Here is a 27,811-nt window from a genome sequence, read left to right as displayed (position 1 = left end):
TTATGAAAATCATAATAAAAATTTTCCATAAAAACAATTAAAAATTAAAAAATTTGATTCTTAAGGATATTTCCAATTATCTGAAAAATCAAGATAACGGAATGCTCATTCAACAATTCATTAGATAAACGTGTACCAAATACCTAAAAGTGTCAGGCTCTGTGCAAACTACTGCAAACCACTATTTAAAGGAGATTAAGAAATGATTGCTGCTGTCAAGGAGCTTAATTAAAAGTTGTGTGCTTTATATCTTGTACAAATATTTAATATTTTGCAAAACATTTTCCACGTGTAACAACTCATTTCATCCTCAGAACAATCAATTGTTTTTGTACTTTATAAACTTGAGATTTCTCATTGCTCACTGTTATTTGGAAGCCAGAATGTTTGATGATGATAATGTTGGTATTTCTCCATTATTCCTGGTTTGATTTTTTGTGCTTAATGATTAACAGTTTACAAAGTGCTTTCATGTTTCATTCAAAGCAAGTTTTTTCATCTTCTTATCTTAAAGTCATTGTTCTAGTCTTCCTCCTGGGGGAATGGGGTGGTAAAATGACTTCCCTAATTCCCTGTGAGTGCTATTAAAACAACAGTAAGTTCTACTATATACCTAAACTGGGGGACCTGGGTCTTGAATTCCTTCCCTTTTTAGGCCATAATCTCCGAAGTTCATTCCTACTTCATTTTTGCTCTATATTTTTCCTTTATTCCATTCCTGATCATGCCTTCCAGGTCATTTGTTACCTTGGAATACTGCTTCTGTCAAAAAATAGAAACAGAATTTAGCAACTTGGGGATTATTCTGTCCAATGCATTCACTTTGAGGAGGAGTTGAGGCCCAGAGTCATCAAATGTCAATGCCAGAGCCACACAAGTAAGTGGTAGGGCTAGGCTTCAACCTGAGAGACTGCTCTCTGACCAGATGTCTTTTAAAGGCTTCATGCTGTTTTTAAAAGCTACCTGTCAAATGAAACATTCTTCCCAGAATAACATGTGCTTCTCTTGCGTTGCTAGTCTGTAAATATTTGGTTACTGTTGTAATAGAGTTCTACCCAGTTTTATAGTATTTCACAGATTATATTGTATGCTTTCAATTTTTCCAGAGCATGCCTATTCACCTAGGAATTATGTGGTTAGTGAATAAACAAACATTTATTGAACATCTAGTATGTGCTAGGCATAATATAGACACTGGGAACATGAAACCTACCAAGGTTTTGGTTTGACTTTAACTGGAAGTATTCTTTTGATTTGTGTGAGATCATTCAATATCGGATCATTAGTAACTGTACAGTTTTAGTGTAAATGATCCTGTAAATGTGAGAAAATTAGTAACAAGAATTGAACTTTAACAAGGCGTTTGAATGCAGACTTTAAAGCCTTTATCTGTGCACTTAGGATTTCGTGCAGAAGACCCAAGAACCACTATTTAAATGTCTCCAACTGTGGTTTTAAAAGTCTCCTAAATTTGCTACAAAAAGTGCCAATGAAGGTTAATCTCGGGTAATCTAATTCCTTTTCCTTGTACTTTCCCCCCCCCCTCCCTCCAGCAGGCTCCGCCTCCCGTGAAGCCTGGGGAACAAGGGCCTCGGAAGCGCGTCCAACCTCTGGCCGGAGAAGGAGGGCGCGCGCGTCCCACGACGCCTCGCGGAGGCCCCTCCGCTTTCCCCGGGGCGTGGCCCGCGCCGTGTGGCTCTTCCTGCCGCACTGTGGCCACTTCCCCTCGCCGCTCGCTCCGCGGGGCCATGGCGGCGGTGCTCCGGGGCCGGTGCCTCCCGCGGGCGTGGTTGTGCAGGTGCAGCCCCGACTTCTCCCTGAGCCCCGCAAGGCAACCCCCGGGTGCGGCCCGAGCGGCGGCCTGAGTAACCCGGCTCTGTTCCGTCTTGCAGGAAAGCCGGGCAGGGCGGCGGCCGGGACTATCGCGCCGCGCTTTGCACGGAGCTGAAGCAGCCTCTGACCATCGAAGAGGTGGCCCCCAGCCCTGTAGGGCCTCGCGAGGTAGGGTGACTGGCCCGGCCCCTTCCACCCTCCCCTTCTCCCCGCCACCGCACACCCCGCAGGCTTCCTTCTTGAGTCACGCTCCCAGTTCCCAGGCTAGGGGGCGACCGGGAGACTGGAGCGCAACTTGGTCTTGGGCTGGCTCAAAAGGAAGTTTGTTCCCCCAAACACACTATAGGCCTCTCTCTGAAGGTTACAGAGCTTTGCCTTAAGAAGCAGAGAACTCTGATTGGCACACGACTTTGCATATGCAAGTTTTTGATTTAATACAGATAAATGGGCCTGATCCTTTGCTTCCTTCCTCTTCAGTGTCAACATCGAGAATTATTCCATCTCCTGCCTCCCGCAAACCAGCCCAGTGACCCCCCGCCCCCAATGTTTCCATGTGAATATGTGCCTTGTGCACCGCTCTGATGCACTGCAGTGATTTGGGATGGGATCAGTTCGGGGCTGTGGGCAGCTCCACGGAAACGTGGAAGTCACTTTGGCCTTGCCTGCCGACCACTCTGGTAACAGCGTCATCTGGTGTGGGGGAAGGAGACCCTCTCGCAGGGTGAAGCAGGCGGTGGGCCTCAGTGTTGGGGACCACTGGTGAGAGGGAGAAATGCAGCTGCAGCCCTAAAGTGTCGCTAACATGGAGCTGGTGGCTAGAATGGATTACCGGACAAGCATGTGATGGTAGCCAGTCTGCTTCCTGGGACTCACCTGCTGAAACGTGTTCATCCTTGAATCATCCTCCTTAAATCAAGCTGGAGTAGCTTGAGAACACGTGTGTGCCACACAGTTTTCAGTGACTAATACGTCATGCACAAAGTGTGCACAGGCCGAGGGCTGGACGCCTTTGTTCTGTAACTTGTCCGGACCTTACATTGTAAGGAATCAGCTCATGAGAGCTGTGACTATTTTAGTTTTCCTCACCATTAAATCCCTGTAGTCTGAAATGGTGCCTGGCATGTGGCAGAGGCTTAAAAAATTGTTGAATGAATGAATTTTGTAGATAGAAATGTCTTCTCACCAGTATAGGCACCTCTGTACTAAAAAATTTAAACAAAAAAAATCAATGCTTTTGTCTCTCAGCCTTTATTTCCTCATGATTCTGATCCCCACTGGGATGTGTTGGTCTATGACAAGTCTCTAGTATCCATCAGAGTCACTTGGAGTTTGTTAGAACAGATTGCTAGGCTTTGTCCTCAGAGTGTCTGGCTCAATAGGTCTGGGATGGGGCCTGAGAATTTGAATTTGTAAGAAGTTCCCAGGTGATACGGATGCTGGTGGTCTGGGACCACCTTTTGAGAACTTGGCTTACAAGGCCTGGAAACGGCTACCTCCACTGCTACAGGTCTGCGTCAGTTATGGCACCACCATGAAACATAGAGGCTGCAGATCTAGGACTAGCCTCCAGGATTCCACATTCCGGAAACAGCTAATCGTGTTATCCTTCTTTTTAAAACCCTTTGATGGTTTCCCATTGTTGCTGGCATGAAGACTAAGGTGCTCAGTAAGACCTACAAACCCTTGTGTGCTGTGGTCCCTGTCCTCTCTAGCCCCATCTCTTTCTCCTTGTGCTCTAGGCTCACTGCTTTTTCTTTTGTCCCCACGGCAGAGCCTTTGCATATGTCATTGCTTTTGTCTGTGCCAAGCTCTCCCCTCCCACTTTGAATCATTAACTCTTAGCTGTTGTTAGTTCAAGTGTTGCTTTCTCAGGGATGTTTTTCCTGACTTCCCCAGGAGGTCCAATCCTCACATTGTGTGCTTTCATAGCACTGTATATTCCTATCTTTAACACTTTTATTGGAGTTGTAATTTAACATACATCTTCATTATTTGGTTAATATTTATCTTTTTTACTGTACTTTTAGCTCCATGAAGACAGAAGCCTTGTCCTTTTGGCCTCATGAGTGTACACGGGCTCTCACTTCAGTACCTGGCATATAGTTGCTGTTCAGTAATGACTCTGGTGTAATTGAATGAAATTTGTCTCCACGGATGTTTACTGTTCTGTCTTCTTGCTCTATTTCCTTTGCAGGTCAGAGTTGATGTCCATTTCTGTGGAGTTAACTTTGCTGATATTTTGGTCTGCCGTGGTCAATATCAGGAAAGGCCCCATCTTCCCTTCACACCTGGTGAGTATGGGGAGACTAAGTGACTGCTTCAGGAGAAGAAGATACAGAGAGTTTGCAGAACCATGCACTTCATTTCAGACACCACTCTGGTGGCATTTGCCTGCCTTCAGTGATGTTTCAGTTAGACGTGTTAGTCTCACTGTTACTTAGAATCACTAGATTGTGAGCTGATGAGGGCAGGTTCTATGCCTATCTTGCTCAATATTCTATCCCCCAGGTTAGCATTGTACCTGACTCGTAGTAGATGCTCAATAAATACTTTAAAAATGAGTAAGTGAACAAATGAATTTTCACACATTATTACATCCACCAGAATTCTGTTCATCAGAATCATCTTGGCCCTAGTCATTCCCTTTCCTGTCTTGATACTGCCTCAATGTTGTTTCTTCACCAAAGTATCAGAAACATCTGTTTGCAGCTAAAACTTTCAGACTCACAAATGAATTCCCAAAGAAACCTAATGCCAAAGGATCAGAGAGAAGAAAAAGAATCTATACATTTTTCTTAGCAGCCCACTGTCTGATTTTCATTATACCTAATCTGATTACTTTTAGATCCTGAGTATGTGGACAAATGACTGATTTTTGTTTTTAAAATTTACTTAAAGAGATATAAGTGTAACTTTAGCATGTGTATAGTATATGTATATTTTATACACATGTATAATGAGAGATACAGTGATTGCAAAATAGTTGCTGTGGTTTGCTTTCAGGGTACTTTGGTGTTAGGGTGTTTGGTGGTGTCTCAACAGTTGGAACCATTTCCTTCTGTTTGTATTTGCTGAAATGCTAGATGGGGGGAGGAGATCATACTCAATTGAGTTATTCTCCTGGCAGCTCAAGTAGGAAATGTATGATCATTAAATTAAGAAATTTTGTAGGAGAAAGAGGAAAGGACAAACAACACCAGTTCATCCAAATGAGCCATGTACTGTCTGAATAAACACAGTTCATGTCCTTGAGAGTCCCAAATTCCACCGGTGGAGACATGGAAACAGATAAATACAATACGATGAATGTTGCAGGGTGTTGTAGGCATTCGGGGCCTGAGTGAGCAGGGTCACTTGTGATTCTCTGTGCTTTTGACCATTTCTGAAATTTTCATTTGTGTCAAGGTATGAATGGGACTGCTGTAGCTTTTCAGGTTGTGGATTGTGAAATCTTATGTTCACTTTCCTGTGCTTTGGGTATAACACTCTTACCTCTCTGCCTGGGGAGAGTGAGGGGCACCTAAACCCTCTCAGCTCCAAAAAGCTGATGGGATGGTCTGTTGATCAGGGTTTTCTCATCTCCATGGTGTTGGGCTTTAAAGATAACCTAACCTTCAAACAATGTGTTTTAGGAATGGAGTTTTCTGGGACAGTGTTGGAGACAGGCACAGACGTCAACACAGTGAAAGAGGTAAATTAGTTGAAATCTAGGGAATCAGTGTGTGTGCAGCTATGAGAAATGTGCTGACCTCGTTTGCAGCCAGAGGGTTTTGCTTCCACTGGCCTTTGCCTGTAGACACTAAAGGGAAAGCGGGATGGAAGGAGAAGAAGAAACAAATTCTGAATTGGGGGAAGGAAGTTGGTGGAAGTTCCTGATTTCATTAAACTTTATTCTGAATAAAAGGCAGCACTTCAGTCTTTACTGAGAGGATAGAGAATTCTCAAGTTTGAGCCTCTTGTGAAAGAAATGAATACTGGGAATCTAATGTGTATCAACCTTCCCTTACTCTATCCCATCATTGTCTAAAATATGCCCAGATTGCCTTGGCAACCTGGTGGTGGTATTGAGAAAATTCCTGTTTTATTTACTAAACATTAACTCTGAATGGAAATTAAGGCCAACCTTAATTGTCTTATGAAGTCAGAGATGTGTATTTTCTTCCTTGTTTGCACTAATTCAGGGAAAGGCTAATGTAAAGCCATGCATTTGAACATATCCTTAATGCTGTTTTCCCTTCAGGGAGATCGAGTTATTGGTGTGAGTTTCTTTAATGGTATGGCTGAAGAATGCATCATTGACCAGAAGGTATCCCTGCCTCTCAAGATTAATGCTTGGAGATATTTTTTCTCCTTTGTTTTCTTTAATTTCCACTAATTGCTCATTCCTCGTCCTTCCATTCTCTCTTCTTTTCCTTGAATTTGTCCATATCTTGTTTCTTGGCCAAGCACTTCATTTTTTCAAATGCTAAACCCCGTCTCTTTACTGGTGTGACAGTCTTTGCACACACAGCTTTGTTTGTGTCGAGTGTTTTAATGAAGAAGGGCATTCTGTTTTCTGAGTTCCTGGTCTGGCCGTCCAGTTGGACCATAGTTAGGTAGAAAAATAGCGTTTGGTCGAAAAGCTGGTTTGGGGCATTGAGCTGGATGTAATGGGCTTCTGCCCCACACAAAGCTTATGAAAGAGAGAGCCCTGGGATCAGAGCCAGCCAGGGTGGCCTGGTGTGGTTATGCAGGATGTGAATGTTGCTTGCTCCCCTGGTGGTATACAATATACAGTTTTTTTCCCCACAGCTTTATTGAGATAAAATTTACACATCATGTAATTCACCCATCACTGTATAGTGATCTGTGTTCTATTCTCCATCCATTGGCTCCTTCCCGAGCCAGATGCTTGGGGCTTTGAAGTCTGATACCCCCAAGTCCTGAACTCTGCCACAGCTTGCGGCTTGCTTGCTCTTGACTTCCACTGGGCTTGGTCGTGGGCATGTGTTTCCCTTCGCAAATCAGTCACTCAATCAAATCATAATATTTACTGAGCAGCCTTTGTGACCAGGTACATGTGCTTAATCCCTAAGTCACTGTTATCTCTTTTTATAGATGCTCTGGCAGATTCCGGAAAAGGTCTCCCTACGAGAAGCTGCTGCCCTGCCTATATCTTACACCACTGCTATTTTAGCGCTGGAGCATCGGGCCCGTACTCAGCCTGGGTAAGGACTGTGTAGACAGTGGGGGCTGGGTGGTACCCTTTTCTGACACCAGAAGTGCCCGACAAGGCTTTGCCCACCTCTTCCCTTCCCTTCTGCTCATGTTTTGGCTGAGGAAAGGCCAAGGGGGGTAGTCGCTTGAGACGGGGGTCTCGTGACTAGGGGGGCATCCTTTTGTCTGAGAGGAAATGACAGACTCTGTACTTAGCCAGTATGAATTTGGAAAAATCTCTCTCAAACCTGACCACTCTGGAGATCACCTCCTAGAAAATCTTAAAGTTTAGAGAGTTGGTTTATTTAAACTTACTTCAGTCTGAGTTTGATGGAGGCCTGTGGCATTTGTTTCTGTGAGGCCTCGGTGGGTGTGCCAATTAGGGTATTTCAAACTCAAAGGTGCTGAAGTTTTCCACTGTACATGGAACATATATACTGTCTTGATCTTTTCAGACAGCCGAGTCTCAGAATTGCTCCTCAGATAGGTGGGTTTAGTTGAACATTGCCATTATATAATCACTAGAAAATTGGGCAGTATTTAGTATGAGGATGATTTTAGGACAGAATTTTGCATGAATGGAGCGGTAGCTAGAAAGAAAGGTTACTACTGCCATGAGGGAGAGCCTACCTAGAGAGATTAAGGAATCTTTCCTGGGAAGTCTTCAAAACTGAACCAAATTAGCATTGATCTAGAAGTCACATACATAACCCACCCCTGCAGGCTAGAGAACAGATGTACATGAAGTTTTGGATGAAATGACCTTTAACATTCTGGCTTTAAAATGTTCTGGTTCTAAAATGTTTGTGCAATCATATTACTGGATGCTTTTTGAAGGTTTCTGAAGTAACATTCATCTTTCTCCGGCAGAGAAACTGTTCTAGTGACGGCAGCAGCTGGAGCCACAGGCCTAGCAGTGATAGATGTGGCAACAAATATTCTTCAGGCTAAGGTATTTGCATGTGAGAGTCTCTGTTTTAAAAAATCATAACTACAGTTTTAAAACATGGAATGTATTCGTTCATTAATTAAAAATCATGTGCAAGACACTGAGGATACAGAGTAACCCAGAGCAGGGTCTCGCTGTTTATCAGCTCACAGACTAGCGAGGAGGCGTGGACGCACGTCTGTCGTCCTGGCAAGGTCTGACTGACGTCATGGCTTTTGCAGATGCTGTTTTCTCCACCTGTAATGCTCTGAACTGTCTCTCCTATGCTTCAGATTTAAACTCAAATGTCACTTTTTCAGAGAAGTATTCTCTGTCTCTCAGGCTGTGTCAGTCCCCTCCCCATCATGAGATTTATAAATGATCTCCTAGTGCCCTGTGCTCCTCTCTTATCACATACAGCCCAGCGTGTCGTGACTCCTTTACTTGTGTCGTCGCTGGATTAATGTTTCCTTCCTACTGGAATATCCTTCCCACAAAAGCAGCGACAGAGTCTGTTTGGTTCATCACTGTAGTCCTGGTGCTTAGTATGGGGCCCAGAACATAGTAGGAACTCGAAAACTATTTCTCCATTGAATGAATGAATGAAAGACTCATGTCTCTGCAGGAGCACCTCTCTGAGGCTGTGGGTGTCAGAGAAGGAGGTCTTCTTGAAGAAGGTGGGCATTTAAGCTGACTTTTGAAGGACTGGTAGCAGTTGAATAGAGGAAGAAGGGAGGTGAAGGCCATTTTAGTGTGCGGGGGTACATATTAGAAGACAGAGAAATAGGAACTAGCATGATGCATTCAGCGAATTGCAAATGGCACTGCTGGGACCAAGGACCTGTAGGGAAATGGTAGAAGGTGACTCTACAGAAGTGGGCAGTGATAAGATCCCGAGGGGTCTCATATTGGGCTGAAGAATTCGAATATTCGTTGGAAGCTACTGGGAGATATTGAGGATTTTAAAGCAGGGAAGTGATATGATCATCTTTGCATTTTGAAAATTTCACTCTGAAAGGGGTGTAGGGCAAGGTCAGGGGTAGTCTGGAAGCAGAAGCAGAAGGACAGGCTCTTGGAGGAATCCAAGCCAGAGGTGAGGATACCTGAACCAAGGCAGTGGAAGCGTTGAATTGAGAGATACCAAAGTGGAAAAAAATAGAGAATCTGGTGACTGGAGTGCATCCTATTCAAAGTAACAAGGACTTTAAAGGTAGCCTGATGAAGGTGCAGGTCCCAGCTCTGCCTCATTTTCTCATTTGTGAAGTAATGATTTCTTTGTGGAGTTGTCATAGAAATATTGAGATTACACGTGCAATGCCTATGAGAGGGCATGGCATGTCAGTAAGAATGTCTTAAAAAAGAATCCTGTTATTATTAGACATTGAGTGGGAAGGAGCAAACTAAGTAACCTTGAGGAATTGCTGTTTATTGAGAATTGAGAACACACAGGGATATAGTGAGTTCAGTTTTGGATGTGTTGAGTGTAAGGTCCCTGTAGAGTGTGCAACTGGGATATCCGGAAGGCAACTAGATATTCATATTTGTAGTTGATTGGGTTGGTCTGGAATTTCTTTAGGTGGCATCTCTTCTTTCTCACATTAAGATCCTCTTGGGAAGGACATGTGAGTTCTGAAAGCAATCTTAGATACCAGGAGGCTCCTTAAGTGATATTAACACATTTCATGTCAAAAGAATGGGCTTTTAGCTCCACTTAGGGGGAGAGACCATAATTTGTTTCATTGCCTAGAGCTATTGACTATTTAACATTTCTAGGAAGATAAAATTGTACCATTTGTTTTAAATAGTTATAAGAGGTTAAGTAGAAAGAAAAATTCACTTTAATTCAGATATTAAAATTAATGTAAGCTGTATTTTCTTTAGCAGTAATAATGGTTTTAAACAAAAGCAAACAAAAAAATAATGTTACCATGCCACCTACTTGGAACAGGTCCTTTTGATAACACCTTCCATCCACAGCCTTCCATACTGCTTTCAAAGTGCCTCCACAGTAATTATCTTACCTGTGATCCTCCCAGAGCTCCTGGGAGATGGGTAACGTACGTGTTTATTACCTCTGCTTCACAGATCAGGAAAGGGAGGCCCCAAGAGAGAAGATGATTCACCGCAGGTCTCACGGAGACCGAGGGAGAATCTCGGAATTCAAATCACATGCCTGACCCTAGTCCAGTGTCTGTCCACGGTGGCACAGTGTGCTCATTGCCCTCAGTGAGCTGCAGCTATTTGAGGGTTCCACCAGGGAGTATTTGAGGGTCATGTTCAGTTATGAGTGAGTTTGGAATCTTTTAAGAGAACTTATGTTCTTAAGGTGTTTGAGTGCAAGTTCTGAGGATCACTTTGGGACCAAAGTGCTTGCACTGGGGGTACTGCCCAGTGATGAAGCATTGGCTGAATTTTTGCAGCTTTTTTAGAGACTTCCACGACCCAGATGTCCCCCACAGGGTGGCTCACAGCCATCTGTGCCATTTGTGTCGGGCCTTCGGCATGGTTTTCTCCTAGGGCGATGGAACGGAAAAGCATGGGCTTTGGAGTAAGGCTGCGGTGGGTTTGAATAGTTGTCCTAACACCTGCTGCCTGGACAACCCTGAATCTATGTCTCCATCTATAGAATGGGAGTAATTTTACCTCCCCCATATGTTCTTATGAGGTTTAAATAGAATAAATGATTGCATATGTGTAAGAATAGCTTCAATTTACTAACACTTTGTTTTCCAAGTGGTTTATGTACAGTTTTCCATTTAATTTTTAAAATGTCTTACTTTACTGATGGAGTAACTGAAACCTAATGAAGCTGGCAGGCAGTATAGAGGCTAAAAGCGGGAACTCTGGAGGTGGATTAGCTGGGTTTAGGTCCCAGCTCTGCCTCCTGTGTGACCTTCCTTGGGCAAGTTACTTAACTTTTTTGCCTCAGTTTCTTCATCTATAAAGTGAGGATAATAATAGCATGTATTTCATTGGTCTATTATGATTAAATGAGTTATCAATATATGTAAAAACATTTAGAGTAGTGTCTGGCAAATAGTAATACTGTGTGTTAGTTTTTACTAAGTAATTGCCTACAGTAACATAGCTAGTGAGTGGCAGAGCCAGGATTTGAACTAAGGTCTGTCCGACTTTAGTATCTGTCCATTCAGTCATGTTTTACCCTCTGGGAAGCCTTTCCTGATCTGCTAGGTTGGGTACCTCTTGTTTGCATTTCTGGAGCTCTCTGCATTTCCCCATCGCACTGCTGTGTCTTGCTTTCTTAACCCTAAGCTTGGTATCCACTTTGTATCCTTACTAATTGACTCACAGCTGGTGCTCAGTAAATGGTGGTTTTTGTTTGCATTTGGAGAGGACTTTCTGTGTGTCTTTTGAACCATCTCCTAGCTAGACCTGTTGGAGTTCCAGGATTCCTTAAGATGTGGACCTCATGGCTAGTGGGGCAAGGAGGGGCTGGTGGGAAGGCCTGTGCATTGGGCCTGATGTGTGGGCTCAAGGCTGACACTGGGGCAGCAAGGTCACCTTGGTTTCCTTGAGTAGCACCCTTTGGCTGGAGAAGGGGTAGGTGGGGTGGCCCCACTTGTGACATGTTCTGGACCATCAGAAACTTTGTGTTCTTCATGCAGGTCATAGCTGTTGCCGGAAGTGATGAGAAGTGCAAGCTGGCGATGCAACGAGGTGCCCAGTTTTGTGTGAACTACAATCAGGGTAGCCTGAAGGAGGCGGTGAGGAAGCTGGTGGGCAGTGGCGGCGTGAACGTGGCCATCGACATGGTGGGAGGAGATGTCTTCCTGGAGGCTCTCCGCAGGTGCGTGGAGCAGTCTGTCCCGAGAGGCTCTGCTGAGACCTTTCCGGACTCTCTTCCTTCTGGTCTTGCTCCTCTCTCGGCATTGCTGTGCACTTCTCCTGTGGGCATCAGCATCCATGAGGACAGCCGAGTGGGTGGATGAAAAGGAATAGAAGCAGAGAAAATCAGGAAATGCTTAAATATAGCAAAAACAAAATACCCAACTGGAAAATATCCAAAAAATGACTGCAGCCTCTTTAGTTGGCAATGTCAAATGCTTTAGAAATTATACATGTGTTAAATTCAGCTATGCCAGCCCCCACGAACTACTTTATATACATGGATGTGGGGAATTCTTTAGGCGATCATTGTTAAGAATTACTGGGGTGGCAGCTTCCCTTTCCCAAGTTCACTATGTACTAAGGTACAGACTCTTCTGATCTTACTGGTTTCTGAAGCAGCCAGCACTGTGGATATTTCCTTGACTTGTTCTATTAAAAAGAAAAAACACTGGAGATTTACTGGGACTGTTATATCACACCGGTTCTCTTTCTGTTTTCAGTCAGAAATTCTAGAGTATTCTGAATATTGGTTTCATGTCTCATGTCATCCTGGCAAGCATACTTTTGTGGTTTATCTCAGTTTAAAGCAGAAGAAATGGAAGCAGAGAGCGCAGCTTACCACAAAAGGGATCCAGTGGGCTCTCCAGCCCCTGAGCCGAGTGGCAGGTGGTTATATGTTTAGTCGTCACCGCACCATGCCTGCGCCTGTGCTCAGAGGAGAACAAAGGAAGACTAAGTGTCCAGCCGGGACAGAGAGCTGGTGAAGCTCACCCATGTCATGCCTTCCTTTTTGCCTTCTGGATAATAGTGCTTGATGATCGTTTCTCATTTCTCAAAAAATAAAAAGCCAAAACCAAACAAATAGATACATGTTTTATATCAAAGATGTTTACAAAAGTTGTTTTTATAACTCATTGCTTAGCAATGATGCTGTATGATACTTTACATAATGGGCTGCAAAAAACTTGTGAATTTTTGTGGATTATTCAAAATTCAGTAAAGAAGTGCGTGACTTAAAGGAAGTTTTTTTGTAAAGCAAATGATCCTTCATTAATGTGTTCATCTTCTTATACCTGCTTCCTAAGTTCAGAATCTTCAAATTGAGTTGTCTTGAAGTACAACCTATGGAATGACATTTGTTTATACCCAATTGCCTTCTACAAAGTAGTTGTGGCAGTTAAATAGATAGCCTTGATTCTAAAATAGGTCCCCTTATAAAACTGAGTAGTTCCTTTGGCTCCCTAATACCTTACTTAATGGTTTATTTTTATATTTTCGTACTGAGGAACTGAATGTGGTAAAGCATGGTCCACAACTGCCAGTTTGTAAGGTCAAGGGGAGCTCACAGCTGTGGCTTTAATACAAGTTGTTTTCTTTTTGTGCTAAAATATACATAACCTAATATTTATCATTTTCGCCATTTATAGTGTGCAATTCGTTGGCATTGAATACACTTGTAATGTTGTATAACCATCCCCAGCAAAAGCTGTGTACCCATTAAACATTAACTGCATCTTTCTCCCTTGCCCTGATCCCTGGCAACCTCTGTTCTACTTTCTGTCTCTGTGAGTTAATGTACACTGGTTTTTAAAAAATTCTACTTTTTCACTGTGGTAAAAAACATAACATAAAATTTACCATCTTAACCATTTTTAAGTGGACAATTCAGTAGTGTTAAGTATATTCACATTGTTGTATGATGGATTTCCAGAATCTTATCATCTTACAGATCTGAAACTTCGTACACATTAAACAACTCCCCTTTCTTCCCTCTCCCTAGCCCTTGATAACCACCACTCTCCTTTGTCTCTATGAATTTGACGACTTTAGATACCTCCTGGAAGTGAAATCATATGGTATTAGTTTTTTTGTGTCTGATTATTTCACTTAGCATAATATCCTCAAAGTTCATCCATGTTATACACATGACAAGATTTCCTTCCTTTTTAAGGCTAAATAATGTTTCATTCTGTATATGAGGGCTGTCCGGAAAGTATCCAGCCTTGCAAATGTTCTAGTTATAGTAACAATGGCTGGACACTTTCCGGACAGCCCTTATATACCGGATTTTGTTTATCTGTTCATCATTGACGGACACCTAGGCTGCTCCACCTCTTGGCTGTTGCGAATAGTGCTGCTGTGAATTTGGATGTGTACATACCTCTTGGAGACCCTGCTTTCAGTGCTTTTAGATACATACCAGAAGTGGAATTGCTGGACCTATTTTTAATTTTTTGAGAAACCTCCATACTGTTGTCCATAGCAGTTGTACCATTTTATAATCCTGCCACCAGTGTGCTTAAACTTCTTTACATCCTTGCCAATACTTGTTATTTTTTTGATGTTTTTTGATAGTAGCCATCCTAATGGGTATGAATGTAGATTGCTTTTTTATAATTTCTTTTCCTTCTCTTTCCCCTCAGCCTGGCATGGGAGGGCAGGATCGTGGTGGTTGGATTTACGGGAGGAAACATTGCTTCTGTACCAGCCAACCTTCTGCTCCTGAAGAACATCTCTGCCATGGGGATAGCCAGTGGCCAGTACAGAGACAAGAACTTTCCTGTCTTATCCAAGACTTTATCCTCTGCTCTTCAGTACTGCCAGCAAGGGTGCGTCCAGCCGCACGTTGGGACAGTTTTTAAGCTGGAAGAGGTGAGATGCTGCTAAGGGATCTGATGCAGATGAGGCCAAGAAACAACTCGCTTCTCTAGATACCTTCAACCTTTCTTGGCGTGAGAAAGGGAGAATACAGCACAGAGTCGCACAGTCTCACAGGTGGTGTGGCGCAGGCTCAGCCCCAGTGTGACCCTGAGTGTGTGAAGGCCATGTGAAATTGGGTTTTGAGGGCTCTTTCTCTGTTACTGGTATCTCAAACAGAGGAGAGTTATGGCATTTTAGAAAATAATTTACAAGTGTTGATATGACCCTTGAACTCCGCAACATATAAGCCTAAGAAGAAAGTACTTGACTTGACCTTTGATTTTAAAATGTAGATGCTTTAAAGTGCAACCAGATGATCTAAGCTGAGATTCTGTGAACAGAACACTAAATCATGCCTGGATCATCTTAAGTCTATAATTCATCTGTTCGTCACTGTAATTAATTTCATTGGCTATTCACTCCCTTTTTTCATTTCCTGTGGTCTCATTAATGTGGCTTAAACGTCCCCAAAGTGTAATTGTGCACATGCAATACTGTTGTAAATGGGAATCTGTTAGGCATTCACTCGGAAGTCCATATTTTTTTTGGCTTAATTTGTTTTAATGTTCAAAAAACTGTCTTGGTAACTCTAGTCAGCTGTAGATGGGGTGAAGTTCTGTTCAAATGCAGATCGGTGAAGCCCGAGCTGTGGGTGCCGGACCCCATTGCTTCCCAGCCTTCCAGTTTTTGGTTTTTCCTGCGATGAGACACATTTCTTTTCAAACAAGGTTTTCTTTCTTCTTTATCTTTTTGGTATGTGAGTCAAGAAGAGAGCATTCAGTGGTGAAGGGAACCTGACTGGCCGTTCGAAAACTGGTTGGCTTCCAGCGACAGCTTTGTCCCTGTATCCCTGCAATTTTGTGGTGATCCCCTTACCTTTCTGACCTTCAGTTTCCACATCTCTAAAACGAAGGGGTAGGACATTATCAGTGGCTTTCAGACTGTGCTTCTGGAGTGCAGTAGGGATGTCCGGGTGGACAGGTGTGGACTTGAGCTGCCTGGGCTCTGGGACCCCATCTCTGCTGAGGTCTGGGAGCTGCACATTGTTCCCTTTTTGCTTGTGCTTTGCTTTTCAGAAGGTGTGGCTTAGAATCCTCAAAACCATGCATTTAGACAGTTTCCGGATCCCCTTCTATCTCGTGTCCCTCAACATGTGACTTTTAAACTGAGGTTTGCTTTTCTTGAGGCTGCACCTGTTGATAGAGGATGAGGCAGTACAGGGGTGGAAACAAGTGTTGGTGTGGACATCTCTCCTCTCTCGACATCTTCTAGGTGCTGCTTAGGCAGGAAGGAAAGCCAGAGCTGGGTTACCGTTTTCATTATCCACGTTGAAGTTCTCTCTCCTATTAAGCATGAACTGATGATGTCATTGCTAAGCGCCTGTCAGCTTCCATGTGCCTTTGGCTTTTCCAGCAAGGGCTCTGCATAGGTTTTTAGAGTTCTCCCCGCTCCGCTGACCTTGGTGTTATCAGGTGGCTCTTACACCATGTTCCCTGACACGTGTCGGGCATCTCATTCATACACCATCCATTTACCACTTCTGTTTCTTTAATGTGTAATCTACTTAGAGGAATAATAATAATAACAGTGACAGCTCACATACATTAGGTGCTCACTGTGGGTCAAGAACTGTGCTGAGCACTTTATGAGCATTATTTCCTTTAACCTTCACTGCAGCCCTTTGAGGTCTGAATCATTATTATTACATTCTACAGATGAAGAAGTCAAGGCTTGTAGAGGTGACAGCCCTGCCCACTGATGCGTAATGAGTGACAGAGTGGACATCCAGTCTTGATTAGTCCGATGCCAAAATCTGGGCTTCTCATGGCTATGTAAACTCTCTTCTCAAAAAGGCCAACAAGTCACTTCTTAGAAGCCTTATTCTATAGTATGAAGTTTATTCATCTATCATAGAATTATCTATATGAGAAAAACTATCTTATAGTTAAAATGATCAGAACTTTCATATTTTCTTGAGCAGTACCAGGATTTATATATTTTGTTCTTTTAAAATGAAGATGGCTAAATGAATATATAATTAATTTCATTGAATTTTAAAGCCTGGATAATTTTTTTCCATGTAGATTAGTTAACATACTGGAAAAAGTTGTTTGTCATAACTTGTTTGGGTTTGGAAAATGACCACTGTACTTAAAAACACACACACACACACACACACACACACAGAGTATTAGAAATAATGGTGCTTCTTAGCCTTTATTTTCTCCTGAATATGTGGACTTATGGATTTCACCTTGAAGTTGGTGTTAATATGACCATAAACTTCACAGCATAGCCTTTTAGTAGGTGCAGGAGGTGAATGTCCTTAGCACTCTGTTTCTCCTTCGTTGACCTGTAGCCGCTGTTCAGTGCCTGCCTTTCCCGTAGAGCACAAGCTCCACGCAGGCAGGGCCCCTGTGTGCCTCTGTGTCTCCAGCTTCTGGAGGGCACTCACATATCCACTGAGTGACTGATTGAGAGTGTGGGGCTCCGGGGTCAGACCACCAGAGTTCAGACCCTGGCGGTGGGCAAATTACACATCTCTGTGCCTTAGTTTTTTCATCTGTAATGAGGGCAGTAATATATCCTACTTCCTAGGGTGGTTACGAGGATTAAATAAGATAATACATGTAAAACCCCATAATGAGTTTAGTAACTTTTGAAAAGCCTAATATGTCACCATTTTAAAATACAAGGTTTAGTTTTTCCAGTTCTCCTTAACTGTAACACTTTGGCATTGATGTCTCTCAGAGGGAAGGCTTGGAAAGACAGTCTTTGGATTTTCACTGGAATTATTGTTTTCTGAAGGTGTGTAGCTGTGCCATGATGGGTGGACCCTGACTTGGCTTGTGGCCTGTCCAGAGGATGGCATTATCTGCCCTGTTGTTTCTGTAGGGAGCTGCCCACATACATCTCAACCTGATGTGGTGCTTGAATCTCACAGGTCTGAGCTTGTTTATTATTTAAAGGTTAGGTTAGCTTGATTATGTCAATGGCTCTTTCCCTATGCCTCAGTTATTCAGAAGCAATCCTGTTTTAGTCTCTATAACCCATGATTTTGAAGACAAGGCCACTGTTGCTACATTCCTGTCAAAGCCCATAGCACACATATTTTCTATTTCTTTTGGTGTATTCTGGATGAGAGAATACAAGTGTGCTCCAGCATACAAATGTGCCCAAAGTTGAGCTGTTTTAACATTTTGGAATTTTGCTTGTACTTATTTTCTACTTCATATTTAACTTTTAACAAGCTGCCGAACTGTTTTCCGAAGTGGTTATACCATTTTGCATTCCCACCAATGAAGTATGAGAGTTCCACTTGCTCTATATCTGCCAGAACTTAGTCTTGTCAGTTGTTTTCTTTAATTTTAGCCATTCCATTAGGTGTGTAGTGGTTGATATCTGAGATTCAGATCAACTTGTATCAGAGCAATGATACGATGAATATATTCATCTATAGGAATGTATTACTAGCTAAAAGTTTTTACCTTTTGAAAACAGTCCCACTCATCAAAGGTACATTCATTCATTCATGAATTTACTTTATTCATCAAACATTCACTGTATGTCAGTCAATAAAAAGTAGGACTTAGTCATGCCTTTAAGGAGTTAATTAGTTAATTTTTTCATTGGGTAGATCTCAGGACAGTGCTGTAATAGGGGAAGACCAGTTTCTAATGAGAAGCATGAATCAGCATGACATATTTAGGGAACTGTAAGTTACTCTGATTATTCCTGCTTGATGAGCTAATTAAAACTTCCAACAGCAGAACCTTCACATCCTAAAACAAAAGCAATATCCTTATCCTGCCCCAAATTCCAGGTTGCATTATCTCTAGAGACAAATTTAATTACGGCTTTACCCCCTCAAGGCAGGGAACCAGGGTGCTAGGAACAGCCCTTGTATCTACCTAGGCATCAGTATTGTGCAGCCTTCCTCTGTGTAATGCAGCCTATAGAATCCAGAGGAGGAGAGTGTCCCTAGGCATCTAAAGTAGCTATCAAAAGTCTCTAGTCTAAAGCTGTGCATTTTACTTTTTAGTCTCTTTCTCAGAGCACTATCACTCTTACTAAACTTCCAGTCTTCAACACCACTGATTGTCTGTTTTCCCAGCCCAGATGGAAACTACCAGGTAGAAAGGGACAGAGTTGGATTATTTTTAGAAGCAGCTACAATCACAACAGAAGTGGCAATTAGAGAGGTGACAAAACATCTGAAAAACAGAAAGTAAAGTAATGGATGTTAACATTTTGAGATGCTCAAGTTGTGGAACGAAAAGATTATGCCTTCCCCCAGTATTATCTTTTACAGAAGTCAGACAAATATGTGATACATTTTAATAAAGATTTATATACAAAATGGTTAAAAATAAGTTGAGCATTTGAAGGGGTGTCTTTCTTTTTATGTTAACATTTATTTGTAGAAGATTCTTAAATTTCACTAGGATGTCAGGTGAAAAAGTATCACTATCTTGAATAATACTTATTTTCTCAAGTATTTTCTATTGTTGGGCTATGACAAATCTCTGGGAACAAGTGACTTCTAACTGACAGGGAATAGGATGCAGCTATGAGTCACCTGGAGATGATTGACATGGGGGCTGAGTGTTTCAAACATCTGTCTTCGACCTCTTCCACCTCCTCAAAGCGAGTCTAAATTTGCTTAGATAGGAAAGGTCTCTGTAAAGCACAATGCCCTGAAAGACAGATGTTTTTGAAACCAGGGATTTCATGCTACAGAGAGATTGCCATGATTGATTTGTTTCTCTGCTTATTTTAATTTATATTTTTTGGTATGCTTTTTTGAAAGATCTCAAATGAAAAGGGCTGTCTTTGTAAGACAGCCCTTTTCATTTCTCCCTCAGTGCTGTCTTTGTAAGATCCACATGTGCTGCTGTTCCTGCCTGCGGTTCACTGCTCTTCGCTGCACAGCGGGGCACCGTGTGCGTCCGCCATAGCGCACAGACCCCTTCCCTGGTGATGGACCCTGGGGTTGACTTGTTTCCCTGCTCCCATAGGCAGTAAACAGCCTCCTGTGTGTGACCTTGGGGACTTGTGCAAATGTTGCTGTGGGAGTATTTTACCAGCAGTAGGATTGTGGGGTCATAGGACGTATGCGTACTTGATTTGTCTGCCAGTTGCTCTCCAAAATGACTTGACCAGGTTATGCCCCACCAGCAGTGCGTCAGGATTCTTGTTTACTTGCTGCCCTGTTGATGTGTAGCAATGTTCAACACTCTGATTTTTGCCAAACTGATAAGGCATAACGTGGCATCTTATTATTTTAACTTGAATTTCCCTGATTTCTAATAAATTTAAGGATCTCTTTATATATTTGCTAGCAGTTCAGGTTTCCAGTGCTTTGAATTGAAATTTAAGCTCCTTGTGTAGTTTTGTTTGGCTTTCTGGTTTTTTTTTTTCTTTTTAATAATTTGCAAAAGTTCCTTGTGTAATCTGTGGTCGTCAAACTGTGATATGCATGAAAATCACCCCAGAATCTTGTTAACATTCAGATTTTGATTCAGTAAAGGTAGGATGAAGCTCAAGATTGTGCATTTCTGATAAGCTCTCAGATGATGTAGAAGCCTATGGTTCTTGAACCACCCCCTGAGTAGCAAGGTTCTAGATGTTAGTTTGAGACTTTGCAAAAGTCGCCTTCCAAATTTGTCATGCTACCGTCACCTTTATATTTAATGTAATCAAACACTAAATATTTTACCTTATGGTTATACTGTTGGGGACTTGTTTTAGAAGTCCTCATTATTCCTGGGTCACAATGATTTTCTTCTCAATTTTTCTCTATTAAGTTTATAGTTTTGTTTCACACTGAAGGATTTAATGTATTCAAAGTCACTTTGTATTGGGTATGAGTCAGGTAGCCTTTTTTTTTTTTTTTACTTTTTCTTTTTATAGTGAGCTGAATTTCCCAGTACCAAATATTCCACTGTTTTTCCATTGATTTGTGGTGCTCCTTTCATCTTATTTCAGGTTCTAGGCTACACATGTGTCTTCTCTCTGCTTTCTATTCTATTTTCTTGGTTTACATATCTGTTCTTATACCAGTATCAGAATTTTTATGTTTATAGCTTTGAATGTTTTAATACACAATAGGGTAACTCTTCCATCTTTGTTCTTTTTCAAATTTGACTTAGCTATTTGTGAATCTTTATACTTTTAGATAAATTTAAGAATAAATTTGTTTAGCTCCTCAAGAACTCTGGCTGACATCTTGAATGGAATTGCATTGATTTTATATATTAATTTGGGGGAGAATTGATATTTTTACAATGTTAAGTTGTCTAATCTATGAACAAGTGAACAGGGATATTTTGCCATTTATTTAGATCTTTCAGATCTTGTTTGTTCATTTTGAGACAGGGTCTTGCTCTGTTACCCAGGTTGGAGTGCAGTGGCCTAATCATAGCTCACTGCAGCCTTGAACTCCTGGGTTCAAGGGATCCTCCTGCCTCAGCCTCCTGAATAGCTGGGACTATAGTGGTGCCCCACCATGGTTGGCTAATTTTTAAAATTTTTTTGTAGAGACTTGAACTCCTGACCTCAAGTCATCCTCCCTCCTTAGCCTCCCAAAGTTGCTGGAATTACAAGCACAAACCACTGCACCTGGCCTCTTTTAGGTCTTTTACTAGAGTTTAAAGTTTTTCTTCTTAAGGTCTTGTGGATTATTCTTAGTAAGTTTAATTATAAGTACTTTACCGTTTTTATTGCCTTTGAGAATGATATTTTATTTCTGTAAATTGTCTAGTTACTTCTGATACAGAGAAATGTCAGTAATTTTTATAAGCTGATCTTATCTCACAACCTTGCTGATCTTTCTTGTTTGTTGCTTTGATTAGTTTTTCTATGTAGATTATTATATTGTTTGCAAATAATGATACTTTATTCTACTCTTCTTGCTTTTTAATTTCATTTTTAATTTATCATTTATTTTATTTTAAAAATTAATAGACTATTTTTGAGCAGTTTTAGGTGTACAGAAAAATTCAACAGAAAGTATAGAGAGTTCTCATATGCTCTCCCTTCCATTGCCCAGTTTCCACTATATTATTAACATCTTGCATTGGTGTGATATGTTTATTACAATTGATGAACCAACATTGATACATTATTAACTAAATCTATAGTTTACAATAAGGTCAGCTCTTTATATTGTATAGTTCTGTGGGTTTTGCCAAGTGCGTAACATCTTGAATCCACCATTAAGTATCGTATAGAATGGCTTCACTGCTCTGAAAAATCCCTGGGCTCCACATAGTCATCCCTGGCCCCCTAAATCCCTGGCAGCCACATACTTTTCTCTGTCTCCATAATTTTGCATTTCCCAGAATGTTGTATGGTTGTACTCATACTGTATGTAGCCTTTTCAGACTAGCTTCTTTCACTGAACAAAATGCATTTAAGATTCCTCCATATCTTTTCAGGGCTTGATATTCCATTGTATGGATGTACTACAGTTTGTTTATCCATTCACCTATGGAAGGACATATTGGTTGCTTCCAAGTTTTAGCAATTGTGAATAAAGCTGTTGTAAACATTCACATGCAGGTTTTTATATGGACATTCAATTCATTTGGATAAATACCTAGGAATGCAATTGCTGGATTATGTGGTAAGGGTATGTTTTCTTTTGTAAGAAACTGCCAAACTGTCTTCCAAAGTGGCTGTACCATGTATTCCTTCTAGCAACAACTAAGAGTTTCTATTGCTCCACATCCTTGCCAGCATTTGGTTTTAATGTTTTGGATTTTAGGCCATTCTAATAAGTGTACAGTGGTGTTTCATTGTTGTTTTAATTTGTAATTCTCTAATGACCTGTGATATTGGGCATATTTTTATATACTATTTGCCATCTATATATATTCTTTGGTGAGGTGTCCAGATCTTTTCTTTTTTTATTTTATTTTTTTTATTTCAGCTTATTATGGGGGGTACAAAAGTTCAGGTTACATACGTTGCCCATGTACCGCCTATCCCCCCAAGTCAGAGCTCCAGGTGTGTCCATTCCCCAGACAGTGCGCATTGCACTCATCATGTAGGTATATACCCATCCCCTCCTCGCACCCCCCCCTCCCCGAGTCAGCACCTTCAAGCATGACCATTCCCAAGATGGTGCGCAACGCACTCATCATGTAGGCATACACCCATCCCCTCCTCCCACCCCCCACCTCAGTCTGATATCCAATTGGTATCATTCCCAGATGTGAAATTAGGTGATGATCAGGGAAACCAATTTTCTGGTGAGTACATGTGATGCTTGTTGTTCCATTCTTGGGATACTTCACTTAATATAACGGGTTCCAACTCTCTCCAGGAGAACCAAAGAGATGTCGTATCACTGTTATTTCTTATAGCTGAGTAATACTCCATGGTATACATATACCATAATTTACTAATCCAATCATGAATTGATGGGCATTTGGGTTGTTTCCACATCTTTGCGATTGTGAATTGTGCTGCTATAAACATTTGGGTACAGATGTCTTTGTCATAGAATGACTTATGTTCCTTTGGGTAGATGACCAATAATGGGATTGCTGGATCGAATGGTAGGTCTATTTGAATCTGTTTAAGGTATCTCCATAATGCTTTCCACAGGGGTTGCACTCGTTTGCAGTCCCACCAGCAGTGTATCAGTGTTCCTGTCTCTCCACATCCACGCCAACATGTGTTGTTTTGGGACTTTTTGATAAAGGCCATTCTCACTGGGGTTAAGTGATATCTCATTGTGGTTTTGATTTGCATTTCTCTGATGATTAGGGATGTTAAACATTTTTTCATATGTTTGTTAGCCATTCTTATATCTTTTTTTGAAAAATTTCTATTCATGTTGTTTGCCCAATTCTTGATAGGGTTGTTCAATTTTTTCTTGCTGATTTTCCTGAGTTCTAAATACATTCTTGTTATCAGTCCTTTATCTGATGTGTAGTATGCGAAAATTTTTTCCCATTCTGTGGGTGGTCTGTTTATTCTCGTGACTGTTTCTTTGGCTGTGCAGAAGCTTTTTAATTTAATCAGGTCCCATTCATTTATTTTTGTTGTTGCTGTGGTTGCCTTAGGGGTCTTCTTCATAAATTCTTTGCCTAGGCCAATGTCTGTAAGAGTCTTTCCTACATTTTCTTCTAGAATTCTAATCGTTTCACACCTAAGGTTTAAGTCTGTTATCCACTGTGATTTGCTTTTTGTGAGAGGTGAAAGCTGTGGGTCCTGTTTCAGTCTTCTACAGGTGGCTATCCAATTTTCCCAGCACCATTTATTGAATAGGGATTCTTGTCCCCAGAGTATGTTTTTGCCTGCTTTGTCAAAGAATAGGTGTCTATATAAGGTTAGTTTTATATTTGGATTTTCTGTTGTGTTCCACTGGTCTGTGTCCCTCCCTGTACTTGTGCCAATACCAGGCAGTTTTAAGAACCACAGCCTTGTAGTATAGTTTGAAGTCTGGCAAATTAATACCTCCCATTTTGTTTTTATTGCTTAAAATTGCTTTTGCTATATGGGGTCTTCTCTGATTCCATACAAAGTGTATAATTATTTTTCTATATCTGTGAAAAATGATGTTGGTAATTTAATAGGGATTGCATTGAATCTGTAGATCACTTTGGGTAGTATAGACATTTTAACAATGTTGATTCTTCCGATCCACGAGCATGGTATGGTTTTCCACTTATTTACAAGTTCTGCTATTTCCTTCCTCAGTGTTTCATAGTTTTCCCTATAGAGGTCCTTTACCTCTTTAGTTAGATACATTCCTAGATATTTTATTTTCTTTGTGTCCGGCAGACACCAGAGCCAGGGGCCTGGCAAGCATAGAGGCCCACAGGGGCTCCCCGGCTACGGAACCGCCAAAAAAAGCAAAAAAATACAAAAAAATCTATGGTTCAGCGACCCTTTGCTGCTTTTCGCCTTAGCGCAGCTCCGTCCCTCCCCGCCAAGCATGGTCTCGGTGGAGTTTCCCCAGAGTCTAAGCTGTTTCCCGTTGATGTCTCCTGTCCGCAGAGCCCCACGTCTCCCATGGTGATTCTGCACCGGCTTCAGGCAGGTCTCTAATTAAGTGGGTGTGGAGGTCAGTGGGGAGAACAAGCCGCTTTCCTATGAGGCTGTCCCCGCCCCACTCGATGGTGAGGCTGGTGCAGCCGTCCTGCACTCTGCTGTCTATTGTCCGTCCCACCCTCCAGAATTTCACAATCCTATTTCCCGTTCACCTCAGTCTTTTCTTGCTCTCTGTGTCCCACGTTGATTCTCCATGGATTCACACCACTGTCCTTGTGGGGGAGCGATCCTCTAGCGTTGTGGTAGGCCGAGATCCATGCCTTCCTCTCCGGGAGCACAAATCCAGGAGGTCACCTCCACTCCGCCATCACAGGACCTCCCCCAGATCTTTTCTTTTTTTTAAAATAGAGATAGGGGTTTCTATGTTGCCCAGGCCAGTCTTGAACGCCTGGCCTCAAGTAATCCTCCCACCTTGGCCTTCCAAAATGTTGGGATTATAGGCATGAGCCACTGTGCCTGGTCTGTTCAGATCTTTTGCCTTCTTTTTATTGATAATTGGGTGTTTTTCTTATTGTTAAGTTTTAAGACTTCTCTGTATATTTTAGATACAAGTTGTTTATCGGATATGTGTTTTGGAAAGATTTTTCTCCCAGGCTGTGGTTTGTGTTTCATTATTTTAACAGTGTCTTTTGCAGAGCATAAGTTTTTAATTTTAATGAAATCAATTTACCAATTTTTTTTTATGGATTATGCTTTTGGTGCTGTATCTAAAAACTCATTGCCAAACCCAAGGTGACCTACATTTTTTTTTCCTGTGTTTTCTTCTGGAAGTTTTATAGTTTTGCATTTTACATTTAGATCCATGATCCATTTCGAGGTAATTTTAGTGAAGGGTGTAAGGCCTGTATCTAGATTCGTATTTTTGCATGTGGACATCCAGTTTTTCTAGCACTGTTTGTTGAAAGACTGTCCTTTCTCCATTGAAATGCTTTTGTTCCCTTGTCAAAGATCAGTTGACTCTATTCGTGTAGATTTATTTTTGGGCTCTCTATTCTGTTCTATTGATCTATTTGCCTATTCTTTCACCAATATCACACTGCCTTGATTACTGTAGCTACTTTTTAGTATATATTTTGTAACCTTATACTTCTGAAAAAAGATTTAAGATAGATTACAATTTTAGTTACACAAGAAATAGGGCAATTTTAATAAAAAGATAAAAATTGTAAAAAATAAGTATTGATTCTTCTGCGAGAGGCTCCATTCTTCAAAAGCTGGAACACACAGAACTATCACAGTAGAGTGTGGACAGGCCTGGGGACATTTTACCTGCTGGCATTTATCTGAACACATTGAGAATTATAGGTTTAGACAGAGGGAAGTACTGGGGTTAGGTTATTCTTAAATATCAGTGTTTTTCATTGCATTTGTGATGATTAGTTAGCATTGCATAGTTAGTTATATACAGTTCATTGGAGACACATCCTAACACTTTATCTACTTTAATAACTGAACCAGCAACAAATATTTGTTGAAATATGCATATGTGCATGTCTGATCACATTTTTTTGAATTTTGTTTTTTAGGTCAATGATGCCTTCCTTCACGTGATGCAGCGCAAATCCATGGGCAAGGTGCTTCTCTCTCCTAAATAAACCCTCGCCTCAGCAGCAGACTCATCATGTCCAAATCCAAACTCATTATCTTTCCCAAAAATCTGATTTCCCTTCTATGTTTCCAAAGTGTTATCACCTTCCTTACTAATCCAGGTTTAAAATCTTAGAGTCACCTTTGATTCTGTTTTCTTATTGCTCCTAATTTAGTTTGATTATATAGTTTATTGTCCAAACTTGGACCTTTTTGAGAGTAAATGGTACTATTAGTAACTACAGCAGGAAAATGTGTCCCAGGCAAACCTGCACGTGTGGCCACCCTATTCATAATGCACCAATTGCCAAGTTCTGTCATTCCCATCTTAAGATATCTCTTACCTCCACACCTCTTTTCCATATGACTAATTATGTCTCACCTACTATCTCCTCTGATCTTCTAACCAGTTTTCCTACCTATAAACTACCCCAGGCCCTCCATCCTTGTTGTACGTTATTGCCATGGTGATCTTCCCAAAGCATCCGTCTGACTGTGTCTTGTGTCAGAACACCCGCAGTGGCTCATCATTGCCTATGTGGTGGATTCAGACTCCCTGAGCCAGCATTTCATCACAGCTGTGGTTTTGCCCCAGCCTTCTCTGCAACTCCTCTGGAGCCTAAGTGTACCCCGAGCTTTCCTTCCTCCCTCATTTTGCTCTGCTCGTGCATTTCCTCTACCCTTCATCTCTGTCAGACGTAAGCCTTCCTGACCTCTAAGACCTACCTTTGCCATGTGTCTTTACCCTCAGGAGTGTGGTAATCTCTTCTCTTTCTCTTCTACCTTCCTGTGGCTTCTCCTCCAAGATTTGTCACTTTCGTAGGGAACAACGTGTGTAGTGGAATGAACACAGGCTTCTGAATCCAAGATGAGAGTTTGAATATCAAACTCACCTCTTTAGAAGTTGTTACTTGAGGTCTCTGTGCCTTCACTTTTCTCACTGTAAAGTGGATATCACAGTATCTTCCTCACAAAGTTGTTGTGAGCAGTACATGCAGTGATTGGGGAAAGCACTTGGTGCCTGGTAAGCAATTAGCAAATGCTACTTTTACTTCTTTCTGTCTTCCTTTCCCAGTGTATCATAAGTTCCTTGAGAGCAGGTACCATGTCTGATTCACCCTTGCACTTCCCATAATACTTACCAAAGTGAGTTATACTTGGTAAATACTCAATAAATTGAATTGAATTTGAATTATCTGCAAGTCTTACATTGTGGGATTAAATTAAGAATGTGTTGCCCTAGAAACAACCCAGATATCCTTTGACAGGCAAATGGATAAACAAAATATGGTATGTACACAAAATGGAATATTGTTCAGCCTTAAAAAGGAATGAAATTCTGACATGTGCTACAACATGATGAACCTTGAAGACACTATATGTGAAGTACGCCAGCTGCAAAGTACAAATATTGTGTGGTTCTACTTATGTGAAGTGCCGAGAGTAGTCAAATTCAAACAGACAGAAAGTACTGGTTGAGCATCCCAAATCCCAAAATCCGAACTTTGAAATGTTCCAAAGTCTGAAGCTTTTTGAATTCTGAAATGCTTATTGGAGCATTTCAGATTTTGGATTTTCAGGTTTGGGATGCTCAACGAGTATAATGTAAATATTCTAAAATCTGAAAAAAATCTGAAATCCAAAACACTTCTG

At 41.4% G+C, this 27,811-nt stretch overlaps 1 protein-coding gene across 2 annotated transcripts; it reads left to right on the top strand.

The window, feature by feature from the left end:
* The first annotated feature begins 1,607 nt into the window (after nt 1–1,607).
* On the top strand, nt 1,608–27,373 carry LOC138390728 (quinone oxidoreductase-like protein 2). 2 transcript variants are annotated; one of them, XM_069480261.1, is made up of 10 exons: nt 1,608–1,798; nt 1,893–2,001; nt 4,028–4,124; nt 5,466–5,524; nt 6,074–6,139; nt 6,931–7,040; nt 7,900–7,981; nt 11,584–11,765; nt 14,230–14,415; nt 26,098–27,373. In XM_069480261.1, exons 1-10 carry the CDS (start codon nt 1,749–1,751, stop codon nt 26,120–26,122), a joined length of 966 nt encoding a protein of 321 aa, XP_069336362.1. In that variant the 5' UTR covers nt 1,608–1,748; the 3' UTR covers nt 26,123–27,373. The 2 variants fall into 2 exon arrangements, with proteins under 2 accessions (XP_069336362.1, XP_069336361.1); XM_069480260.1 differs by having other exon boundaries at nt 1,609–1,798; nt 14,230–14,458; nt 26,098–27,371.
* The last annotated feature ends 438 nt before the right edge of the window (nt 27,374–27,811 follow it).

Source organism: Eulemur rufifrons, chromosome 8, assembly GCF_041146395.1.
Source record: "Eulemur rufifrons isolate Redbay chromosome 8, OSU_ERuf_1, whole genome shotgun sequence".
NCBI lineage: Eukaryota > Metazoa > Chordata > Mammalia > Primates > Lemuridae > Eulemur > Eulemur rufifrons.
The sequence above is the reverse complement of the archived record's forward strand: the minus strand, read 5'-3'. Positions and strand labels throughout refer to the sequence as shown.